This window comes from Rattus norvegicus, chromosome 6 (assembly GCF_021556685.1).
Source record: "Rattus norvegicus strain SHRSP/BbbUtx chromosome 6, alternate assembly SHRSP_T2T, whole genome shotgun sequence".
NCBI lineage: Eukaryota > Metazoa > Chordata > Mammalia > Rodentia > Muridae > Rattus > Rattus norvegicus.
In genome coordinates, this window is record NC_141539.1 from 16,492,403 (window position 1) to 16,518,437 (window position 26,035).

General features: G+C 40.7%; 1 protein-coding gene across 6 annotated transcripts in view; it reads left to right on the forward strand.

The window, feature by feature from the left end:
- Positions 1-26,035, forward strand: part of Thada (THADA, armadillo repeat containing) — a 300,575-nt gene that overhangs the window by 73,483 nt on the left and 201,057 nt on the right. For all 6 annotated transcript variants that reach the window (XR_015621847.1, XR_015621846.1, XR_015621848.1 and 3 more), the window contains 4 exon segments: positions 9,097-9,229; positions 15,504-15,617; positions 17,982-18,104; positions 21,685-21,776. Coding sequence is in view for 3 of the 6 variants with exons in the window: in NM_001191769.2 (NP_001178698.1) it covers positions 9,097-9,229; positions 15,504-15,617; positions 17,982-18,104; positions 21,685-21,776 (462 nt within the window). In the remaining 3 variants the exon portion in view is untranslated.

The following is a 26,035-nucleotide window of genomic DNA, read 5'->3' on the forward strand; positions in this document are numbered from 1 at the left end:
AAAACAAGGGTAAAGTGTGAGCTTTGCTACTAGAAGAGTGGTATCTGAGTGTGTGTTTATGTGTTCATGTGGGTCCACCATGTAGAAGCTACAAGGTATCATTCCTCAGGAACTGTCACCTTTGTCTTTGAGAACATATTGGCCTAGAGCTCACCAGGTAGACTATGCTGGCTGGCCAGTAAGCCCCAAGGATCTCCCTTTCTCTGCCTTCCCAATGCAGAGAATTCAAGAGCACCTGGCTCTTTTACATGGTTCTGGGGTTACAGGTCCTCAGGTTCACTTAGCAGTTTACCAGCTGACAAGTCCTCACCCCACTAGAGGAACTTTCAACCTAGCTGCTCAATGTTTGGGATAAGGTAAGTAAAGCAGAGGATTTCCTGGACAGAAATTAAAGACCAAGAGCAAGATAGCTTGTCGAGCATGTCTGTCCCAGGTGATGGGAAGAATAATTGGGAACAATTAACAACAGGAGCAACAATAAAAGCTAGAGAAGTCCTTGGTGAAGACCTTCCATGCTTTGGTAGCCATGGTGTTTGAAGTGGTGTTGGAAGTTGCCTAGAGGGATAGCAGATAGTTGTGATACGATTGTAGTCAAGAGATGGGGAGAAGAGTCTGGAGTTGGAGATGAAGGACCTGGAACTACTCTGACTTTTGCTACTGGAAGTTGAGCATTCTGGGAATATACCCAGTGCTATGTAAATAGGGGAGTTAGCTATTCTGGGTGGAGGCATATAATTGAAAATTAACCTAACAGGAAATGATTGCAGTCCTTGCCTGGAGAAGGTCTCTTAAAGAGCCTTTAAAAAAGGAAAAATGTTACATGTTTTACCTGTTGCTAAAATTCAGAAACATGGTCATGTGAAACATAATTTCTACCCCATTTGCACATGTACAAGTGTCAGTTAGACAATATCCAGAAAAATGTACTAGTCTTCATTTTGAACTTGGTTTGGTTTTGTTCTTGAGCCCTGGAAGAAGCTTCTGTTTGGGGGCAGGATTTAGGCTAGTAGAATTGCTGTTGATGGCCTGCCTGTGAGTGCTGAGTCACTTGCCCAGCTCCAGCAGTGCCCCTCCCCCATCCAGGAGAAACCCCTGTGCACTCCCCCTTTTCTAATTACCACACCTTCTGTACCCTCTTTCTTTGCCAGCCTGCAGAGTTGGTCACATAGACAGCAAATACTTGGTGTGCTCCAATTGGGTACCATGCCCTGTTGGTACTTGAGAGTTAAAAATGGATGGGAGAGATTATGTCCTTGGTTCCTCGGAGCTTTTATTTTAAAGGACACTTAGGAAGTCATAGTACACTGTCAACTCCTGTGTGTGCACACCAACACTTGTGAGATCAAAAGACAACTCTTGGGAGTCAGTTCTCTCCTTCCATTTATTTTATATTAAATTACACTTTTTGAGGCTTTTGTTGGCATTATATAATAAGTTAGTTACATGATTGTCACAGGTAAATGAAGGAAAGAAGAGTCCAGGGATGTGGTAGTGTGGAGATTTGTCAGCAATCAGTCTGTGTGTTTAACTTCATTTTTATTGATGCGTCTTTTTCTTGATAGCATAACTTAACTGAATAAATTATTTAGAGCTCTTTTTAAACCTGGCAGTTTTTACTTTTCCTTCTGTTAATGAGTACGGGGGAAGGGCTTCCTCTCTGTACTGAAAGTCCTTAGAGACGGTAGCCTGGTAAGGGAGTTATTTAGTAAACAAAGGTATAGGTACAAGCCTGGGCCTGGGCCAGGGCCAGGGCCACTGAGCCTAATTTCTTGGCAGTCCGTATCTTGGTGCATTTCTGGGAACTTGCTTCATACATTAGCTTTCACGTTCCTCACATTTCACTGTGAGAGTGGCTGCTTTCTGTTTGCAGTGAAATCTCTTCAGGCTATTATGAGTGATTCAGTTAATATAAGATAGTGACGTGTTAACAAGAATAAGTCTCCCCAGGTTCCCAGTGGAGTTGGAGTGCCTCCAGAATGGTTGAGACATAGTTCACTTCATGCCAGGCACATGAGATCAAAAGACAACTCTTGGGAGTCAGTTCTCTCCACCCACTGGGTTACCCTGCCTTCCTTGTTTTGTTGTTTTGGACAGGGCCTCATATCACCCAGGCTTGAGCTCACTGTTCAGCAGAGGATACCATTAAACTTGTGATCTTCTCTTCCCACTTTCCTGTGCTGGGATTGCAGGGTTCCCTTCCAGAATTTTCTGTAGGCTATCCCCGTTCCCAGCTTGCTTTCTGTCTATACTGTCATTTTAATTCTGATGGTGCATCTTCAGAGACTGAAGTTAGTCTGAAAATAACCTGGATGAAACACGAGTAGGAAGATAATTTCTGTTTTGTTAGCTTTAGAAAGATACTTTTCTTATAGCAGTGCACCCCAAAGCACCTTCTGCATGAATATCTTTTGGAAGTTGGTTCCAGGGAACACAACCAGCTCGTCCTTCTTCATGGGCTTTGTTTGTTGGTTTGGGAGTGAAAACTGAAACAAATAACAGAATAATAATAGCCGGTAGCATCTTTATTACCAGCCAGATCAAGCCAAATTTCTAATGGAAAATAGAGTTCTCTCCCTTGAAGTAATGCTTTCATTTAAGCTAAAGTCTCAGTTTTCATTTTTTGCTTTTTTTACCCAGTTTACAAAAGTGCAAAACTGAGGGACAGCAGTTGAAATGAGGGAACATGGATAAGCCATGTCTAACTACCATGGTGCAAACAGCCTGGGCGACATGAGCCCAATGAAGACTTCAGTTATTCCTTGGGGAACTTGGGGATGCACAGTTGGGCTTTGTAAATAGATTTGAGCATGACTGAGAAATAATCTGGGTTTGTGGATTGTTTCTTTTAAGGTTCGGTCTTATTACTTAGCCCAAAGTAGCCTCAAATTCAGGATCCTTCTGCCTCAGTCTCTCAAGTGCTAGAATTATACTACACCTTGTTTGATCTAGCCATTTAATAAAGGGTTATTAAGAATACTGTGTTGAGAATAAATGGTAAAAGTTTGGGAGGTTACAGTTCATTAATTCAGGAAGGAGATGGTAGCTGTGGCTTGAAGGATGGTGGAGAGGGAGACCTGACCAGGATCTGCATCGTTTCAAAGTGAAATGCCCATGTATCAGCAGGTTAGATATGAAACTTTCTGGAAGCAATGATGCCAAGAGTTTTGACTTGAGCTCTGGAAGAAAGTTCCTTGTTATTCTTTAAATGATCCTTGGGTTTACTTTAAGTAAATTGCTAAAATACACCTTCTAGGATTTCTCTCATTCAGAGTCCCTGGGAGGAACCGACGACGACTCCTCTCCCCCCTCCTCTTTTTCCTCCTCCTCTGCCTCTTCCTCCTGTCGTTGTCATTGTCGTCATCATCATCATCTTCTTCTTCATCTGTGTGTGTGTGTGTGTGTGTGTGTGTGTGCGCGCACGCGTGTGTGTGTCCATCCCGCTTGTGACTATATGAAAGTTAGAGGATAACTTGCAAGAGTCCATTTTCTTTTTCTACCATATAGGGTCCCACTGAAATATCTAGTTCCCTGGTAGACGTGTTTCTAATGTGTATCACACAATCTAGCTTCTACTTTTGAATATAGTTTAATGTGGTGTAGACACCCAATGTTAGTTATCCTTCAGCATTTTAAATATACTATGTCCCTTGTTATTGATAACAAGAAACTTATTTTTGATACAATTTAAGTTTCTTAGCATCGATGTCATCTTTTTTGAAAGTATATTTTGATGCAGAATATTTTAGTATTTTTATATATGCTTGTTTTCTTTTTTCAACACTTTGTTTTTCAAAATTTTTCGCATTTTAAAAAATTTACCAGTTTCTTGTAGCAGAGGGTGGCCTACAACTTACTATGTAGCCAAAGCTGATCTTGAATTAATGATCCTCCTGGCTTTAACTTCCGAATTCTGGGGTTACAAGTGTGTACCATAACCTGGCAGGCAAATAGGCCTTTAGTGTTTTTTCCTTTGACGTAAAGTATTGAACCCAGGGTTAGGCATGTGCTCAGCAGGCCCTCTCTCCCACTGAGCTACAAACCCAGCTCTCCCATGCTACTTCAGAAGACGTCATTCCTTCTGTATTTCTTCAGCATACTAAAGCCAAATTATATTAAGGTCTTTGTTGATCTGCCCTATAAAATTGCTTTAATTTATGTTCCATTTATTTTTAGTAATAATTTATTTTTAGTAATAATCTTTAAGAGTCAATTTATGTTCCATTTATTTTTAGTATATATAAAAAATGTCTTTATGTTGTGAAATTTGGTTTACAGCCTATAATTAGGAACCTTTTGATTACCTTGTTACTTATTTGGATTCTATCTCTGAGGAGATGGATCAGATAGTGTCCTTTTGGTCTCTCTCTTTCTAGTCCCACAGCAATATCACAGATTTAACTAACAAGTGGATAGATAGCCTGGTTCAGAGTTTTCCTGGGCTTATAGATTTTATTGTCTACAGCCCAGCCCTGGCCCCTCTCATGGGAGAGTAAACTATTGAAATCCCCTTCCCTGTAGGAGAGACTGGTTGGTTTCCCACAGAATAAATCTGCCACGCTGTAACCTCTTTCATGTGCCAGCAGTCTCACTTCTTGTGACTCGCTGTGGTTATCTTGTTCTTCAGCTGAACTGGTTTAAGGCTTCCCAATGTATATTTTGGGTGTTATGAGTAGGGGGTGTTATGTCAGTGTAGGAGGATACCTTTTCAAATATAAGTCAATTGTTGTATCTAATTTAAATTTCTCAGTCAGGTAATATTTTTATAAAGAGCCCCTAAAGAACTTCTTAAGGAAGCTCAAGGGTGAACACATTTGTAAGCACATTCATGTGGTGGAGGAGAAAAATGGGAAGTAGAGCTCTGTCACTATCCTTGATCACATAGCTTTTATGCTGCATGCAGGATGGACGGTGCTTGTCCATCCTGACTCCATAGTTGGTGGTCTTGACCTCTGTGTCCATACCTTCATCTGTCAGGTGTGTTCTTACAAGAATGATGCAAGATCAGCTTGGGGCTTGGTACGCTAGATGTATAATGGACATGCAATAAATGATTTCACTTTAGCAGGCAAATACATTTTCAGTACGTTTTGTTTAAACTACAGTGAATAAACTTCATATGAATAAAGCAAGTGAGAATTATGTGGTTGAATCAGATTTTCCTGACATTGGGGTGGGAGGTCTGGTCCAAGAGAGAAGCAGAGCTAGGAAGCAAGGGAATCCAAGACATAGAGTTAGGCAGCAAAGCCCAGACTGGAAACCAGCCAATTAGAGATTTCCTGAGATAAGCTGGCTTGGTGCTGGGGAATCCCAGAGTGGAACAAGAACTGTACTGAATGGCGGGAGTGGATGAATGCCTTGAGCACTTCTCGGAGCTTCTTCCTGAGGTTCCTGGGTCCTCAGTGGGCACAGGGTGCTCTTTTGAGGATACTTTGCCAGCTGTAAACTTGTAGAACATTCTTCTGGTCCTATTTTGGAAATCCCCAAATTAATAAGGAACATTTGGTCCTTAGTATGTAATACACAAGGGAAAAAATAGGCCTGGCTAAGTGTTTACGGTTCAAATAGCCAAGAATCTAAATGAGGGAATTGTCTTTGAGACTTGGCTAGTGTTTGTTCCCTGGTTGTCTCCTGCTTTCTGCACCATTCTTCCGAACACCCTTCAAAGTCTAGCTAGTCTAGTCTATATCCTGTTCCCTCCCTGGCACTGCCAAGCCTCTGTACACCTGTGCCTAGTAATTGCTTGATACAAGCCAGAAGAGTTTATCAACTTTGATGAAGAGGAGTGTGTTTAGAGACTATAAATAGATGCTTAGGTGGAAATATGGGCTTGCGTGTGTGCCTATTTGGCGTGTGTATTGTATGCTCTTGTAGAAGCCAGCAAAAGCAAGAATCTTCTTACAACAACATCTGTGTAGAGACTGGTGAAGTTAAAGTGCGAAGGTTATATGTGGCTGTTCAGACTGAGGAGATACTGTTATTTAGATCAAGATTTGGTAGCAGTGTAGAACAGTTGTCAGTTCATAGGGTGGTCCCTGGTTGGAAGACCTGCCTGGCTTCTGTGGCCTTCATTTGCCAGCCCAGGAAGGCCTAAGAGATGTTGTATGGAGAAGCCTCACTGTACTTGTGCCCTGCACTAGTGCTTCAGTGAGTTGATAGGAGCACAAAGCCCTGTCATTCCTGCATTTTGTCATTCCCTGTCACTCCATGCAGTGGGTTTTATTGGGAGATGACACCTGCCCTAGACTGCAGCCTGTCTTTAAGCCAGTTCGTTAATGGAGCAGAAAATGAGAGGAAATGAAATTCACAGATAAATTCTACATCGAATCACTGTAAAAGTGACTTTCATAACGTCTGTATGAAACTCCAACACACACACACACACACACACACACACACACACCCCTTTTGATTTAGTTTTTTTAATGTCCTTGCCTACTTATTGTGAGCTAAATTGACCTATATGTAGTCTTTGTGTTTGTAATAATGAAAAGGGCTTAGAGAAGGCAGCAGTCCAGACTGTTCTGTGTTATTAGTACTTAAATAATCACTTTGTGGGTCTGGGGTTTTTGTTTTTTGTTTTTTGGGTGATTTTTGATAGAGAAATGGAAATTATGCCAAGTTAGCTTTATTAATGTTTATTCCCGTGTTTATGTGTGACCATGTACATGTGAGTACAGGTGCCTTCAGAGGTCAGAAGAGGGTGCGGAGCCCTCTGGAGCTTGAGGATTATGAGCCACCTGACATGGGTGCTGGAGACTGTGAAGTGCTTGTTCTTAACCACTGAGCCAGTCTTGGGTCTCTAAGTTGATCATGTTGATATAAGCTAAAGAAGTTACTAGCTGTGCTGGGAATGAAGCTCACTGGAAGGATATTTACCTGGGAGTGGGCTCCTCCTCAGTACTGCCAACGTAGGACATCTATCTTTAAAATGATATGGAAGAAGCACCTTTAGTCCTTACAACATAAATGAGTGTGTATGTATGTATACACATGTAAACCATGTTTAAAAGTAGAAAGAGTAATAGATCAAATTGCCGTTGTTCATTGCTTAGATCCAACAGGTAACAGACTTCGCCACGTGTGCTCTGTACCTTTGCAAGGCAGTTACTGGAGTAGTAAATACCTGTGGTCTGTGAGTTTATGCCCGGCCTTTCTGTGTGTGTCTCTCACAATGTGGGTACTGACCTCATGTCCCAGTGCCACCGTTACAGCCTTGGTACCTGCTGTATCTGGAATACTTACACATTTTTTACATTATCTGGCAGTCTTGATTTTACATTTTCTTTGTTCTAACCAAGGTCTAAACAAGACGTTGGAGTTTGTCGATGAGCCTTTGGCCCTTAGTCTACTGATTCAGATTTTCCCTCACGTGTCCATGCCAAGGTGTCACTCATTTTAAGTAGTATTAGTTCTAATTTTTAAGTCAGTGTGAGATGTATTTTTAAATTTTAGTTACTATCTGGAATATTTAGTCAGAAATGAAAGTTCACTGTTCTTCAATGGAATAAATAAAAAAACAAATCTCAAATGTGTGTCTTAAGGTATAACTCCTGGCTTCAAATTATAGCCAGCTGTCTTTCCGATGACTTTTTCCCCTCTGTTTAAAATAAAAGCATTTTTCCAACTTGATATTTGTTTATTGTACTGTGTTAATTTCAGATAAGCAGGACCTGGTCTTTAATTTCTATTTGGGAAGGCTGAGTCATGGGATTGCCAAATACCAGGCTTGAGTGGGCAACTTATTGAGACCTTTTCTCAAAATAAGAACTGGAAAGGACTAGGAATCTAGCTCAGCAGGAGAGCCTTTGCCTGTGGGTTAAAGCCCACGTCTCACCTCTAGCATCATGTCCCTTAAGTCAGGGTGCCTTCTTCCTAGTGGCTGTTTGCCTGCTGTTGAGTATGCTGCCTCTTCAGCTCATGCTAATACAGTAGGCAAAAGTCTTCTGATGGGCCAGTGTGATGGTCAGCCCCTAGAGGAGTTTAAACATAGACCTGAAAACTGATCCTCAGATCCCTCAAGGTAGCAGGAGAGAAGAGAGAAGGGACTCCTGAGAGATGTCCTCTGACCGCTCTGCAAGGCATTCCTGCATGTTTGTGTATGCATAAGCACTTACACATACACACACACACACACATACACACACACACACTCTCTCTCTCTCTCTCTTTCTCTCTCTCTTTTAAGAGCATCCTTTGATAGTGTTGAGATAAACTTTTAACATGTACTGCCTCTTCACAGATAAATGTCATTCTTAATATTCTACAGATTTTAAAAATTATTTGTGAGAAGCAACATTTTAAGTCTGATAGAAATAATTATTAAAATATAAGTTTAAATGTATTTTACTTTGTGTGCAATCTCTATAAGTAAGAAACAAATTACAGAAAACTGTATATGATGTTTTTGTTGGAACTTTTGAATCTTATAGTCTGGAATATCTGTAAGAGTTCAGTAAGTTTTCTTCAACCATTGTGAGCATGGAGGCGAGCCTGTGTGTTCAAGCTTATTTGTAGGTAAGGCCATGCTTTACACACAGTCGTTGTAGTAGGAGAACCTTTTAATAACTTCAAGTCCCGAGACACAGATGAAGAGGTGTCTTAGGAACTTTCTTGTTGCCGTGATTGAAATATCCTATAAAAAACTGCCTAAGGGAGATGGGGCCTGTTGTGGTTCATGGACACAGATGTTGTGACAGGAAACACCAGGCACCAGGGACTACCAGTACCTGCATCCGTAGGCAGGGAGGAGGCAGAAGGAAGAAAGGGATGGATGTCTGTGCTGAGCTCACTCTCTCCTTCTTACGAAGGCCACTCACAGTTGATGGATCTTCTCACCTCAGTAGGGCCATCCTTCACAGGCATGCCCAGAAGTGAGTCAGTCTCAGGTGATTCAAGGTTTCATCAGGCTGACAGTGAGACTAACATATAATAGATGGGCAGAAGTGCTGTAATAGGTTGAAGTAAGATACTTTTTAGTTTTAGTCTTCTCAATAGAAAATGTTTATTCTCTCTAGCAGTGTTAATGTATATCGTTAGTGTGCACTTTTACCTTTTAGTACCTGATAATTCCAACACTTGCTCTCCTGTACCTTTTAGGTGCTCTAATGTGAGTCTGCAAAAGCTGCCGGAGCAGTGGTTGTGGAGTGTTTTGGAGGAAATTAAAAGCAGTGATCCCTCATCCAAACTCTGTGCTACAAGGCGTAGTGCTGGAATTCCTTTCTACATACAGGTACTCTTCTAAGAACAGGCACTGGTCTCTTTGTGCTTTGATACTGTATTTGTCTTCTTAATGTGTGAGTAAACATATTTAGATGTCAGTTCCATGGCATTTGTGACTTTGTCATTTTTATTTTTTACTTTATGTGTCTATATAGCATATACATGCTATGGTACACATAAAGATCAGAGGACAGCTCTCTGGAGTTGGTTCTCTCCTTTCATCATACAGATCCCAGGGGTTGCACTTAGGTTGTTAACATTTGGTGGGAAGCACCATTTCTGGCTGTGGCATACTCTGTCTCCTGTGTGACTTTGTTTTAATGTATGAGCAGTCTGTTCTGGGTCAGAAGTTCAGCCTTGTAATGTAAAAGAAGGTGGTATAGATTTCCATCTGTGTATTTACTGGGCAGAAATCACTGTGGGAGCAATGATTGCTTACTTTTAGGAAGTATCCATATTTGAGTCCTTCTGTTAAATGTCCATCATAAAAATCAATCTTACTTTGTTTGTTTGGTTTTGGTTTGCTTTGGTTTTTTGAGACAGAATTTCTCTGTGTAGCCCTGGTTATACTGGAACTTACTTGGTTTTTGTTTTTTTAATTTTTAATTAATTTATTCATTTTTACACTCCAGATTTTATTGCCCTCTCAGTCCACCCCCTGACTTTTCCACACCCCATACCGCTCCCACCCACCCACCCCCATCTCCACAAGGATGTCCCCATCCTACCCACCCCACCAGACCTCTAAAACTTCCTGGGGCCTCCCGTCTCTTGAGGGTCAGGTGCATCTTCTCTGACTGAGCTCGGACCCTGCAGTCCTCTGCTGTGTATGTGTTGGGGGCCTCACCTCAGCTGGTGTATGCTGCCTGGTTAGTGATCCAGTGTCTGAGAGATCCTGGGGATCCAGGTTAGTTGAGACTGCTGGTCCTCCTACAGGGTCGCCCTCCTCCTCAGCTTCATCCAGCTTTTCCCTAATTCAACCAGAGGGGTCAGCAGCTGCTGTCCATTGGTTGGGTGCACATATCTGCATCTGACTCTGTAAGCTGCTTGGTGGAGAGCAGTCATGATAGGTCCCTTTTGTGATTGCTCCATAGCCTCAGTAATGGTGTCAGGTCTTGGGGTTTCTCCTTCAGCTGGATCCCACTTTGGGCCTGTCGCTGGACCTTCTTTTCCTCAGGCTCTTCTCCATTTCCATCCCTGCATTTCTTTCAGACAGGAAGAATTGTGGGTCAGAGCGTTGACTGTGGGAGAGCAACCTTATCCCTTACTTGATGCCCTGTCTTTCTCCTGGAGGTGGGTTCAATAAGTTTCCTCTCCTGTAGGGCATTTCATCTAGGGTCCCTGCCCTTTGGGTCCTTAGGATCTCTCATTTCCCAAGTCTCTGGAACATTCTAGAGCATCCTCCCAACTTCTCTTTTTGGGCTGATATCCACTTATTAGTGAGAACATACCTTGCACATCCTTTTGGGTCTGAGTTACCTCACTCAGGATGATATTTTCTAGGTTCATCCATTTGCCTGTAAAACTCAGGATGTCCTGGTTCTTAATAGCTGAGTAGTATTCCATTTTGTAAATGAACCACATTTTCTGTATCCATTCTTCTGTCGTGAGACATCTGGGTGGTTTCCAGCTTCTGGCTATCACAAATAGGCTGCTATGAACATTGTGGAACATGTGCCCCTATGGCATGGTGGGGCACCTGTTGGATATATTCCCAAGAGTGGTATTGCTGGGTCTTTAGGTAGTCTATTTCCAATTTTCTGAGGAACCTCCAAATTGATTTCCAGAGTGGTTGTACCAGTTTGCAGTCCCACCAGCAATGGAGGAGTGTTCTTCTTTCTCCACATCCTCTCCAACATGTGTTGTCCCCTGAGGTTTTGATCTTAGGATCTTAGCCATTCTGACTGGTGTAAGGTAGAATCTCAGGGTTGTTTTGATTTGCTTTTCTCTAATCACTAAGGACTTTGAACATTTCTTATTTTGTTGTCTCCCCCCACCCCCCCACCCCCCGAGCTGAGGACCAAACCCAGGACCTTGCACTTGCTAGGCAAATGCTCTACCGCTGAGCTAAATCCCTAACCCCTGAACATTTCTTTAGGTGATTCTCAGCCATTCGAGATTCCTCTGTTGTGAATTCCCAGTTTAGTTCTATACCCCATTTTTTGATTGGGTTGTTTGGTTTTTTTGGTGATTAGCTTCTTGAGTTCTTTATAATTTTGGATATTAGCCCTCTATTGGATGTGGGGTTAGTGAGGTTTTTTTCCCCCATCTGTAGGATGCTGATTTGTCTTACCAACTATGTCCTTTGCCTTATAGAAGATTTTCAGTTTCATGAGGTCCCATTTATCAATTCCTGATCTTAGAACATGAGCCATTGGATTTTTGTTTAGGAAATTTCCTCCTATGTCAATGAGTTCAAGGCTTTTTCCCACTTTCTCTTTTATTAGATTCAGTGTATCTGGTTTTATGTCGAGGTCCTTGATCCACTTAGACTTGAGTTTTGTGCATGGTGACAAATATGGGTGTATTTTCATTTTTCTACATACAGACAGCTAGTTAGACAGCCCCATTTATTGAGGATGCTTTCTTTTTTCCATTGTATATTTTTAGCTTCTTTGTCAAAGATCAAGTGTACATGTGTGTGTGATTTTATTTCTGGGTCTTCAATTCTATTCTATTGATCAACTTGTCTGTTTCTGTACCAATACCATGCAGTTTTTATCATTATTCCCTTGCAGTAGAGCTTGAGGTCAGGGATGGTGATTTCCCCCAGTCGTTCTTTTATTGTTAAGAATTGTTTTTACTATTCTGGGTTTTTGCCTTTCCAGATGAACTTGAGAATTGCTCTTTCCATGTCTTTGAAGAGTTGTGTTGGGATTTTGATGGGGATTGCATTGAATCTGTAGATTGCCTTTGGTAGGATGGCCATTTATACTATGTTAATTCTGCCAACCCATGATCATGGGAAAATCTCTTCATTTTCTGAGATCTTCAATTTCTTTCTTGAGAGACTTGAAGTTCTTATCATAAAGATCTTTCACTTGTTTGGTTAGAGTTACCCCAAGATGTTTTATATTATCTGTGGCTATTGTGAAGGGAGTTGTTTCCTAATTTTTTTCTCACCCTGTTTATCATTTATACAAAGGAAGGCTACTGATTTATTTGAGATAATTTTATTTATTTATTTTTTTTTTTGGTTCTTTTTTTCGGAGCTGGGGACCGAACCCAGGGCCTTGCGCTTCCTAGGTAAGCGCTCTACCACTGAGCTAAATCCCCAACCCCGTTGAGATAATTTTATATCCAGCCACTTTGCTGAAGTTGTTTATCAGCTACAGAAGTTCTCTGGTAGAATTTTTGGGGTCACTTATGTATCCTATCATCATGCAAATAGTGATACCTTTAATTTTTCTTTGCTAATTTGTATCCCCTTGATTTCTATTTGTTGTCTTATTGTTCTAGCTAGCACTTTGAGTACTATATTGAATAGATATGGGGAGAGTGGGCATCCTTGTCTCTGATTTTAATGGGATTGCTTCAAGTATCTCTCCATTTAATTTGAGATTGGCTGTTGGTTTGCAGTAAACTGCTTTTATTATGTTTAGGTATGGGCCTTGAATTCCTGATTTCTCTAATACTTTTAACATGAAGGAATGTTGTATTTTGTCAAATGCTTTTTCTGCATCTAAGGAGATGATCATATGATTTTTTTTCTTTGAGTTTGTTTATATGGTGGATTATGTTAATGGATTTTCATATATTGAACCAACCTTGCATCCCTGGGATGAAGCCTAGTTGATCATGGTGAATGATGGTTTTGATGTGTTCTTGGATTCAGTTTGCAAGAATTTTATTAAGTATTTTTGTATCGATATTCATAAGCAAGATTGGTCTGAAGTTCTCTTTTTTGGTAGGGTCCTTGTATGGTTTAGGTATCAGAGTAATTGTGGCTTCATAGAATGAATTAGGTAGTCCTTAAACTTACTTTATAGACCAGACTGGCCTCAAATTCAAGAGATTCATTTCCTCTGCCTCCTGAGTGCAGGTAATAAAGGAGTGTGCCTCTACCATACAGCCTAAAAAAAAATGACAATCTTAATAGTAGCTCTCAGTCAGTGTGTCTATGTCACAGCTATTCCATCGTTTAATTCCTGCCTAAACCTTATGAGATAGGTACAGCTATCATATAAAGATATCGTGTATGAGATTCGGAACGAGACTTGCCAAAGGCCACAAGCTTGCTAAGACTTAAGCGGAGTCCATCTGACCCCTGACCACATCTTCATATGAGACTAAATGTGAACACAGCTCCTAAACACAGGTGGAAACATGCTCGATCTCTTGTTTTCTGAAGTAATTGCACCTCACAGGATAGAGTAGAGACTGTCACTTTCATTACCCTGAAGAATAAACTCCGGTGCACTCACAGCATTAAGTCAGATTCTATTCTTGCTTATAGTGAGACAGAAGCCACAGAGTGGGTGGTGTAATAAGTGCCGTGGAAGTAAAGTAGGCCTCTTTAGTACCCCGTAGTGTTTTCTTTCTTGTAGTCAGTCTCTTCATGATCTTTTGATGCCCAGTTGCAGAAGTGACTGAGAGCACTAGGTGGGCCTGAGGAATGAGCCGCGCTACTTTGGTTGAGTGTGGTTTAGTTTTCTATCTGCAGTTCCTGCAGACCTGCTGTGCTCATGTGGCCTTCTTTTCTGAGGACAGATGTCAGGCAACTGAATGTCCTGCCCAATATTTGTGCTATGTGCTTATCTCTGCTGAGATAGTTCCCTTGGGCTACCCAGGGGCCATAGTTATGGAGTGATCAGCAAGTCCACTTTCTAAGCTCAGCAGGGCCAAGGTGAGTCAAGTCATGTTTCTAGGAACAACACCTCTTAGTCATTGAATAGCTTTCTTATTTTATATCTTAATGGAATAAAATCTTAATTATTAGAAAAATCTGTTCAAAAGGATCCTACTTTTCTTAACATGACTTACAAATGAACATTAAAGTTAGCTGTGGCAAAAAAAATTACCATTTTAGTGAAGAAGTTTCCCCTTTTTGTAAACAGACAAAATTATTTTGAACATTCATAGAACATGTTTTCTGAGCATAAGTATGATGAATTTATTTTAAGTCTGTTTACAAGTTTGTCTTGTATATTCTTACTGCATAGCTTGTCATTGATTTAGAAGATGCAAAATAGTTGTGAACTTTGGCTGTAGAAGCCAAAAGCAACATTTTACTAGACATATATGTGAAGGAAGAGAGTCCAAGAATGTGACTGAAGTGGTTTTTCTTTTACAGCTTTGTTGAGATATAATTCACTGTGGACAGTTCATGCATTTAATGCATGCAACATATTTATTTTCAGTATCTTCTTAGAGTTCAAGAACCATTAGCACAATCTAATTTTGAAATATCTCCCATCAACCACCCGTTAGCAGTGACTCCCTATGCCGTCCCACCTCCCAGCCCTAGGCGACCTGCTAATCTTTCTGTCTCTGGGGATTTGTCTGTTCTGGACATTTCACGTAAATGGAATCATACAGTGTTCAGCCTTTTGTGTCTGGCTTCTTTCACTGGTGGCAGTGTATGTTCAGAGTTCCTTCATGTTGTCACATATGTTAGTACTTCGTAAATAAAAGTTTATTACTTTGCCTCAAGTGGGTGGATTGCCCATTATTATGTTTATGGGATGCTAGTCACACAGTAAACAGACACTCCTTTGAAACCTGAGAGCACCATCCCTTTGGAGTTTGTAATGTTTCTTTTGTCCTGTGATGTTTAAAATGCTGTGGTGTGATTAGACTTAGACTTTCAGTAGACTCTTCTGTGAAGAATTAAATTGTTGATCAGTCTCTTGAGGGCCTATAAACTTTTAGACAAAATCTAATTCAGTATATTTTTGTCATTATTTAAATAAAGAAAATTTTCTTATTTGATCAGTTTACCTGCAAAAGGGCCTTGCTCATTGTATCTGATGTTTTACCTAATTTTGGTCCTTACAAAATGGTCATCAGAACCATTCACTCATTGGCTGCTTATTATTATAATTAACCAACAAACAGAAGTGCTGTGGAGTTGGCTGACATGAGCTCACCTTAGCCTAATTTTATCCAGAACGGGCTGGAGAGGCTAAGCTGCCTGGTTGAAGCAGCCTTAACTCACTTAGGACTTTAGTAATCTGGTTGTTTTCAGTAGACGGGATTGAAATTTGGGGATTGATTTGGAAATCAACAGATAGGTGTGTGCAAAATAAAAGCCCCTTGATTTGGGGATTTTTTTTCCCCCGTAGGCATTGTTGGCATCTGAACCAAAGAAGGGTAGAATGGACTTGTTGAGAGTAACAATGAGGGAGCTGATCTCTTTGGCTTTGTCTGCAGATGACTCAAAGGGCAGAGTTCCCCAGGTAAGTCTCTCCTCTGCCCTTATTTCTTTAAAGTACCTACTGGAGATACAGCTCTCCTAAAGACAGGTTTGACTTTTTTTTCCTCTCTGAGTAAACGTGCTGTGGTTGCTTTGTGGTGATGGAAGTGGACAGCTTTAAAGCTGTTGAAAACATTCATCGGACAAGAGATTCCACAGTGTCACTATTGTGCCTAAAGATATGGAAATGAATATGAAGTCACACTTGAATTTTGTGTGTGCTTTTTTGAGTTAATGTACATTTTGTAGTTGAACAATTGAATTTTTCTTTAAAATGTAATGTAAAAATTTTACTATTTTAATTTTAAGTAATATTTTAATTCCTTATCATTACTGTGTATATGCGATTGGGTCAAACACGCCTCACAACTATTCTCCACCATGAGATAGAAAATAGTGTGTGCGCCTTGTCATCCCTGGTAAGAGCCTTTCAGTAGGACGCTCCTATCTCTGTGGGAGGTCTGTGCCCAGCGAGGGAACAGACATATAATTATAGAAAAGAAAAGTAAGCTTATATGATTCTAAGTCTTAGGTGCTGTCAGGTGCCATGGCTATCATGTGGGCTGGCTATGAGAAAGTCTGGTGTTCCTTAAAGTGTACATAGCGGCCAAGTACTGTAACACAATTCTTTGGAAAATAGAACTTTGGGCAAAGTAACTAACATGTTATTAATAATTTTTTCTAAATTTATTTATTTTATTGAATATTTTATGTATTTACATTTCAAATGTTATCCCCTTTCCTTCCTCGCCCATATCCCCTCCCCTTGCTTCTATGAAGATGCTCCCCCTCCCACCCACCCACTCCCACCTCAACACCCTGGCATTCCCCTGCACTGGGGTTTTTGCCTTCACAGGACCAAGGGCTTCTCCTCCCATTGATGCCAGACAATGCCATCCTCTGCTACATATGCAGCTGGAGCCATGGGTCCTCCATATGTATCTTTGGTTGGTGGTTTACTGTCCAGGAATCCTGGGGTGGGGGGGTTTGGTAGGTTGATATTGTTGTTCAAAAACATATCAAGACACTTTTCATTGAAATATGGAAACTATAACTGCTTATATTTTCTTGGATGACCACTTTGAGGAACATTGACAAATAATGAAGTTCTTTGGCATCTATAAGTTCTATTGCTTATTTGTGACTTCTTTCTTCCTTGTTAGGGTTATGAGAAACCTGATTTTAAAAGTTAGCTTCTGTTCTTGGGATGTAGCTCTGTGATCCAACCTTTACTAGTGCAAGGCCAGAGTCCCCTTTACTAGTGCACACAAGGCCAGAGTCTGGTCTCCATTGCCACGGAGGCTTCATTAGCTCTTAACTGGGATTCTGCTGTCTAAAAACAATTTAAACTTTATTTCCCTTTTGTTTTGAGTATTGTTTTACTGTCATGTTAAGTGGATATGTAGCATTCTTTTTTTTTTAAATTATTTTTAAATATGACCATTGAAGATGTACAATTTAAGTACATGTTTCTTAAGATTCATTTGGTACATTGTGTAGTGTCAATGTATAGAAGACTTTGTAGTATTCAACTATAAATATTTAAAATGTTTGAATATTGCTTAATAGTTTTAATAATTATTTATTTTATGTGTATATATGCTTTGACTGCCTATATGTATATGTACTATGTATGTGCCTGGTTTTTATGGAACTCAGAACCGGTTGTCAAATTCCATGGAACTAGAATTATACAAGTTGTTACTGGAGTTGTGAGCCACCTTGTGGATACTGAACCTGGTTCTTCTGTAAGAGCAGCCAGTGCTCTTAACCTCTGAGCCATCTCTCCAGCCCCTTGACCAGCGTTTTAAAATATGTTTATTTCAGCCAGGTGGTACACCCTTTCAATCCCCACACTAGGGAGGCAGGTGGATCTCTCTAAATTTGAGACTAGCCTGGTCAATAGACTGAGTTCTAGGGCAGCCAGAGCTGTGCAACAAAACCCTGTCTTGGGGGAAAAACGAAAAACAAAATAAAATGCATTTATGTTAAAAAGTATTCAAACAGTATTTCTCCACAATTATTCTGTTATCAGGACATAATCTACAAGATAGCAGTAGTTGATATTTATTGAGATTCTGTTTGTGGCTGGGTTTAGGATCATTTTTAAAAATTAAGTGTCCATTTGTCTTTGGAAAGAACCTGCTGTTCTTATGTATTGGGTACAGAATTGTACATTTGTTTGACAGATGAAGCTTTTTGGTTGTGTTGTTCCTTACATAGATTTTCAGTTCTTAAGTGTATTTTCTTAAATGTACAATTTTATTTACACTCTGGTAATTTGTGTACATATTTAGAATTACCATAGTTTTAAATCCACCACTGATTTTTGAACTTTTCATTCTAGGTTCATGCTTTAAATATCCTCAGAGCCTTGTTCAGAGATACACGTCTGGGAGAAAACATTATTCCTTATGTTGCTGGTGGAGCTAAGGCTGCAATTCTGGGCTTTACATCACCTGTCTGGGCAGTGAGTGTTCTTGCCATGTGTCCCCATTGAGCTAATTATGCTTTTGAGTAATAGGCTTTTATAAGCTTTTGGATCAGACTACATTTTATTCCTTTATGGTTCTGTTTCATCTCCTTTGTTGGCTTCTAATTGGTAATGATTTTATTTTGTGGTTTCTTTGCATTTGTGTGTCTTCAATGTATGCCACATAAAGTGTAAGGACTGGCCCTGCTGCACACTCCTCTTTGCCGTATAACAAAGTGAGTTGACACTAGGCTGTCCCTTCTTCAGTAGTCCATTCCCATTCTTTGCTTCACCCGTCAGCCATCTGTAAGTGCACACAGCCCAGCGGCACCGAGCACAGAGGTGCCAGCACAGTTACCTGTCTCCTGGACTTCTCCTCACACACAGAAGGCTTGCATCACTGTCCACTGACTCCTCGTCTTTCCTTCTTTCCTTCCGTGTGCTCCTGCCACACCTTCTCTCTGACTCTGCCTGCCCTGACACATCGAATAAGTGCAGTCAGATAATACATGTCCCTCTGTGTTTGTGTGCTGTAGCACGGACCAAAATTTCTCTGCCTTCTAAGGCTGAATGATACTCTGGTGTGCCAATATACTGTTTTTCCCTATTCCGTTGATAAGATGATAGACATTGAGATTGTTTTCAAATTCTTAAGTGTGAATGATGAAGCAATAAATAACAGTTATCTGAATCCCTGCTCTCAGTTTGTTTGGGTGTAGCCTGTGGTAATCCTGCTTCACTTCAGAGCCATTGGCATTCACATCAGCCATGCAACAAAGCTCCAGTCCCTATCAGCAGCAGTACTTACTACCTCTCTTTGTTTCCATGAAAGCTCGTTCTAAGGAGTGTGAAGTAGTATTCCGTTCTGGTTTTAAAAGAAATCTTCAGACTTTGTGTTTGTTTGTTTCTCTTATGTGAATGAGTGTTCTGTGCTTGCACGTATATATGGGTACCACATAATATGCTTAGTGCCCGTGGAGGTCAAAAGAGGGCATTGGATCTCCCAGAAGTGGAGACACAGATGATCGTGAGCCACCATGTGGGAGTGGGGAACCATACCCTGTTCCTCTGTCAGAGAAGCAAAGCTCTTAACTACTGAACCATCTCTTTAGTCCCATCCTGGTTTTGATTTGTATTTTCAAAATGGTTAGCAATAATGATCTGGAAGCAAAACAACTCCTAATATCTTAATCCATTTTTCAGAATCTGAATTCCTTTAACCAAAGCGTGGTGTTGTGCCTTTAGTACTAGAGTCTTCCCTTCTAGGCCCTTCTGACCAAATAGCACATAGGTATCCTATTCCTTCTGGCACTGAGAGTTTAATAAATCCTGACTTCTGGGGGAAGCAGGGTACCAGTGCTCAAAATCCTTTAAAAAATTATTTTTATATTTTAAAAGTTAGCTTATAAAATGGTGGGTTTCCATAAAGGTTTTTCACACATCTTTGGTTTTGGGTAAGTCACCCTCCACCTTCTTTTTTTTTTTTTTTTTTTTTTTTTTTTTGGTTCTTTTTTTCGGAGCTGGGGACGGAACCCAGGGCCTTGCACTTCCTAGGTAAGTGCTCTACCACTGAGCTAAATCCCCAGCCCCCACCCTCCACCTTCTTTCCCCTGTTTCTCTCCACCCTCTATGTAGTGTGAAAATGAAAAGTCCCCCATAGGCTCATGTGTTTGAATATTTGGGTCTCCACAGAGTGTTGCTGTTTGGGAAGGTTGTGAAACTTTACAGCCTTTAAATGTGATCTCTGAGAGAGAGAGGTCTTGAAGCTTTATAGCCTTGCCCTATTTCCTGTTCATTCTCTGCTCCCTGATGATGTATACAGTGTGACAGGCCAGTTTCCTAGTCCTGTCACCTGCCTTCTGTACCATGGCAACTGTAGCCCAGAATAAACTCTTCCTTCCTGTATAACTAATATAACCTCTGTTTAATACCGTGTTCACATGACCAAGGTATGGCAGGTTCATATAATTAATCCCAGTCCCTGAGAAACTGAAACAAGGGGACAGCTTGGGCCACATAGCAAGATCTGTCTTACCTTAAAAACAAAACACAACAAAAATAACAGCTGGGGTCATGGGTCAGTGATAGGATACTTGCCTAGCATGGGCCAGGCCCTGGGTTTTAAATAAAGATTGTTTAAAGCTCAGTAAGAAAAAGACACCCCAATTAAAAGGTACATTCATTTTTCCACAGATGGACACATGGGAAAGTATTTAATAGCATTTTGTCATTAGGGAGATAAAAATCAAAACCATCCATTAGAATTTTAAAACAGTAACAACAAAATAACAAATATTCAGGTAATCAACCTCTGACCTGACACAGAGGCAGTACTGGTTATAGAACTGTCGGGTGATGGATGGATGGCGTACTGGTTGGGGACATTAGGCACTGCTATAACAAGGGCTCTGTTATTTGCTGACTATTGAGTGTAGATTTCTGTCTAGTTTGGGGACTATACTGCGGATGGTGCTTATATATCCATAAAGTCCATGTTCATGATGATTGTGGATGAATTGGCAATTCACGCTTCTAGAGTAGAGGTGATAGTGGGTGGCCATTAGGACAGATGTGATCTACTGCTGTGTTTTATTTGGCTTACAAGATGGTGCCTTACTTTCCTTTAATTTGTTGCCAGCATTTCCAAATAGTGAGATTTCACATAAAAGTCGGGGTTTCTGGCTTCCCTTGAAAAACACAGAAGATCTGGCAACCCTGGTCTTCTATTCCCTGGGGGCCACTCGTCAGCCTGAGCTGGATATTAACTGGCCTAGACACAGTGCTCTGTCACCTCTGTTATCCCCACTCTGGACAGCTGAGCTCTTACTGCAGTGGCTTCAGAAAGCTGCTTTCTAACTTTAATGTTTTCACTGTTATCTTCTTCAAAAAATGTATTGCACTTTTGTGTGCATGCATACATAATTGTCCAGCTCACGTGTGGCAGTCAGTCACATTATAATTGTTTAGAGCCTATTAAAAACAGAACAAAACAAAAATGTAATAGCTGGAGTCATGGGTCAGTGATAGGATACTTGCCTAGCATGGGCCAGGCCCTGGGTTTTAAATAAAGATCGTTCAAAGCTCAGTAAGAAGAAGACACCCCAATTAACAGGTACATCCATTTCTCCACAGAAGGTATTAAAGTGAGCAGAGGACATGTGGGCATGTTTAACACATTCCCTTCCACCGCGTAGGCCCAGGTACCGAGCTTGTGTCATCAGGGTTAGCAGCAGCCATTGTGCTGGCTCGCAGTCTTAGTTTTGACAGTGTCTCAGCTTATCACATTGTTTTCTAGAAGTATACACATATGTGATGAAGCAGTTGGTGTTAGAAAAATCTGTGTTGTATGCATGTGACTGGATTTGCACAGCTGGTTCAGTTGAGGAGGAAGTCATTTGATGAATTATCAGAAAGGGATTTTTTTTGTCCTCCATTGCCTTTTTTATGAACACAAACCTTATTTTCTTTAGCTGCACCCAGTTAGATTATGATTTTGAATATTTACTTTAAACATTTTAAATGTGTTTCATGCCATAACTATTTTTTAACTTTTACTTTCTGTTTATTTTTACATTAGGTGAGAAATTCATCCACACTTCTCTTTAGTTCCTTGATCACAAGAGTTTTTGGAGTTAAGAGGGGAAAGGATGAACTTTCCAAAACCAATAGGTAAGCTCAGTCCAACTTCCCCTTTACCCAGACTGCCCAAGCTAAAATCACTGCCAATCCACAGTTCATCAGTGATCTAACCGTGTCAGAACGCTACAGTCAGCTAAACCATGCCGCGCGCCCACGTCTAAGTCCTTGGGCAGATAAGCCGTGGAATGAGCAGGTCTTGGAACACAGCAGGAGCAGGGCAGGGCTTGCAGGGCAGTAGTGCAGGCTGACCAACTCCGGGTACATAAGAAAGTCTTCTGTGGATGCTTTTTATCTTCTTCAAGCATTGCTGAAATGCCTCCAGTTACTCTTTCTAGATGTATTTAAATACTATTCAGCACATCATCTTGTCGTGTTCTGGTAGAGATGTAGCCATCTTTGTATCTCTTCACTGTATGTCCCTGACTCCCTTTTCCTTATACTTCGTGTGTGGAGAAGTTGGAAGAATCAGTACTTTTGTCTTTTTGGAGTTTCCTTTCTCAGGTAATTTTTCTCTTAACAAGATATCCTGGTGAACCTATGCGCACATTCTGATTGTGGACAATTTAAGGCACTGTAACAGTTGTTTGTTTCTAGAGAAGAGGCTCTAACTGGGGGTTGTCTACAGTGCAGAGGGGTCCATGCGTGTCTAACCACTAACACTAGATGGCACTGTTGTTGTGTTCAGCTGCTCCCTTACCATTACTTAGGATCCAGTTTGTTTGGCTAAGTGGTCTTTTTCTTGAGAATCTAGCTGTAATTCCAGGCCTAGTTTCCCTTTCCAGCTCATGTGTGGCAGTCAGTCACATTATAATTGTTAAGAGCTTATTAAAAACAGAACAAAACATTCCCCAAATTTAAGTTTTAGTCTAATTGCTTATAGAATATATTTTCTTGTGATAGAACTAAGTCTTAGGAATTAAGAAGTATGCTGGACACAGTAACACTGTGGCATACCACTGTAATACCAGTGCTAGAGTGGCTGAGATAGGGGGATTGTGAATTTGAGGCTAGCCTATCCTACAGACTGAAATCACGTCTCCAAAAAAAAAAAAAAAGTTATGAAATATATGCTGTGAATGAAACTTTGTGTCACTCTGAGATGTGATTTAAAAAGCTGTTTATCACCCTATAAAATTCATCATGTATTTAAAAGGAAGGTAATGGGTATAATTATGAATTGTCCAAGAATTTGGTGAAAATACTAGACTATTCTTTTTTTTAATTTCTCTGTGTGTGTATCAGTGTGAGCATATGTGTATGTGTATGCAGCACTCACAGAGACAGACTGGAAGAGGGCATCGGCCCCTTGGAGCTGGAGTTACAGGTGTTTGTGAATCATCTGATGTGAGTGCTGCCAACTGAACCCAGGCTCTCTCGATTGGGCTGCAACTGCTTTTAATGGCTAAGCCATTTCTCTAGTTCTTAGTTTGTTTTGAAATCCAAATTGTAGTTTAAAAGTAAAACATTGCTTCTTTGGAAGGATATAATAATTTTGCTTTTCTTAAAGTAGATTAAGTAATTTAAAATGACTAGTGCTTCTCTTTTGGTCTGCACACTTGGGTCATAATTCTGCAGTGTGCTAAGGCTCCACATAGTTCAGTCTGCTTATAAGACCATGATTACTAGTGATATGAACTGAGCCTGAGGATTCAAGCCTGAAGTCCCAGTACTCAGAATGCAGGTGTAGGAGCATCTGGAGTTGAAAGTCACTCTGGGCTACAGAGCTAGTTTGAGGCCAGCCTGTTCTACATGAAACTTTGTCTCAGAAAAGCAAAAATAATTGATTTCTTCTTATAATTGTGAAGTGGTTCTTAGATGTACATACAGATTTGACTGTATACAGAGAAAATCGATGTGATTTGTTTTATTTAGGTTGAAAGAGGGTGAAAGAATATGGCAGTGATTAACATGGTTTTACCAAAGTTACACTGATGGGAATACCTTCTGTACATTCATTCTCTTTGAGTGGGAAAGGGTAGGAAACTATAACTTCCCTAGAGAGGAGGAAGCAGTGTAGTTTCAGAATGGCTTTAGTGCAATGGAAAGGGAAGTGAGGAGAAGTAGGAAATCAATTCTTTATTTCAATGTGAGGGTCACTTTTGATAAGAGCCCTTATTCTTGTCATCCGAGAGTTTGCCAGTGTCATCCTTAGGCTGGAACGTCTGCCTCCGCTGTCATTGGATTTGCATCTAGCTCTCTGCTTGAGATGTGTTTGATTGTGTCACCTTCTGCTGCACGGCGCATCTGCTCGTTCTTACTATGTCCTTTCTGTCTGTTGTTTGGTATGTGCTGGAGATGATGGCTTGACTTTTTTTGGATAACTAAACTCACCAGGTGACATCTCACAGGATGGTGACGTTTGCTTGCACAATGTCACTGCCCTGCTAGAGAACTACAAATGTGTGCTCCTGGTCAGGAATGAGTTGACAGGAGAAAAACATCTGCCTTTTTCATCAGCGGTGAAAATCCTGTCTCTTGGAGTAAACAACTTGGTTTCTAGGTTTTCTGTTGCCACTGGCGATGACCTTAATAGACTCCGTTAGCCACTGTGCACTGTCATCCGAGGAATAATAAGACCTAGGCTTCTGTCCTTATGGAGTTATTGTGAGCACAGAACTAAGCATTAGACTATCCTTTCCTGACAGTGTTGGAGTCTTGCACAGAGACAGACACATTTGCTATTTTCTTCTGTCCTGCCTCTGCCATCCTCCTTACCCCGCGCTCTTGCTGCAGGACTTGAGAAAAGTTCAGTGTCAGCATCTTGACATTCTTTGGTGCCTTGCATACTGTCTTGTAAGTAAGAGACTAACAGACAGGCTTGCTTAACAAATAAACCAATTTTTGGTGCTATACAAAGGAAGAAGAAATTTGTTTCTCTTGCTTTCATCCCCAGATGGCCGCAGTAATTGATTGAAACAAGTTATCACTGACCCCTGTGCCTTGAGTTTCCCCGTGACATGAGGGTTCTTGCAGTACCCCTGAGGCCCTTTGTAAGACACTAAGCTCAGGCGTTCTGTAAAGTTCCTGCAATTACAACTCCAGTTAAGTGTTGTTCCTAGTACACAGATCAGTACCTGACACACAGTAGTGTCAAACCAGCCAACCAACAAAACCTACTTTCATAAAGAAGTGATCAAGGGACCATCTCCTTCTCTAAGCGTATTAAAATAAATGTGCTTTTAAAGCCCATTGGCCTTGTTTTATATGTGTTCTTTGCATTATGAAGAATTGCAACATTTTATGTGTCTGCGTGTGTTGAGCTGTGCATCTGTTGAAGGCTGTCTTGTGTTGTCTGTGGTTCTGGGCTGTTACAAATAAACCTGTGAGGATCATTCATGTATCTGTGTCTGACCACAGTTCCACTTTCCTGGATTGAATTTTGTGCTTGTATTTTGTGTATGGGTGTTTTGCCTGCATATGTGTCTGTGCAGTGTGTGCGTGCAGTACCCAAAGGTACTGAGGCCAGAAGTTGTCAGGTTCTCTTGACTTGAACTTATAGATGGCTGTTAGCTTCCATCCAGGTTCTGGTGGTCGAATCCAGTTCCTCTGGAGGGTCAGCCAGTACTCCTTTTCAATCATTGAGCCATCCTTCCAACCCCTTACTTGTGTGTTCTTGGTAATATTACTTATTAAGATTTTACAAAACTCATTTCCTTGTGTTTCTTGTCATCTAACAACTTATAACTCGGCCTGACTCAGAGCTCTGATCTACAGTCTGTGCTGTGCTTTCTAAAACAGCTCCGTTTGCATGGAGGGGTTTCCTTGATGATCTTCATTTCTTACAGAAGAAGCAAAATATGTGTGGTCTTTGACTGTAGGTCTTTCCTGATTTAATCCTTATGTGAATTAACCTTTAAGTAGTCTTGCTCAAGCTCTCTAACCAATGTCAGTATATAACAGTCTAAAAAACTTTACTTTTTGCCCATATGATATCCATGTGCACAGTGTAGAGTAAGAGACTGAACTAGGATAGCTTTTGCCTTTTTTTTTTGTGTTGAGCTCATGGCAAGCACCTACTATGAACTCAGTGTTGACATGGGAGAGGAGAATGGGAGGGTCTGAAGCTTGGCCCATAATCAAGGAGCTTACAGTTCAGCTGAGGAGATGAAGATTGAGACCTGTGAACCAGGTGAAATACAAAATATATACCATAACATGATACAACTAGTGAATTCTATAGATATTCATAAATGGGAAAACTAAGTGGAATATTTGAAGTGAAAGTTCCTTTAAAAGTCACAGTGGATGAGTAGATTTGGGTATATGAGAGAAAGCCAATCTATAAAGGA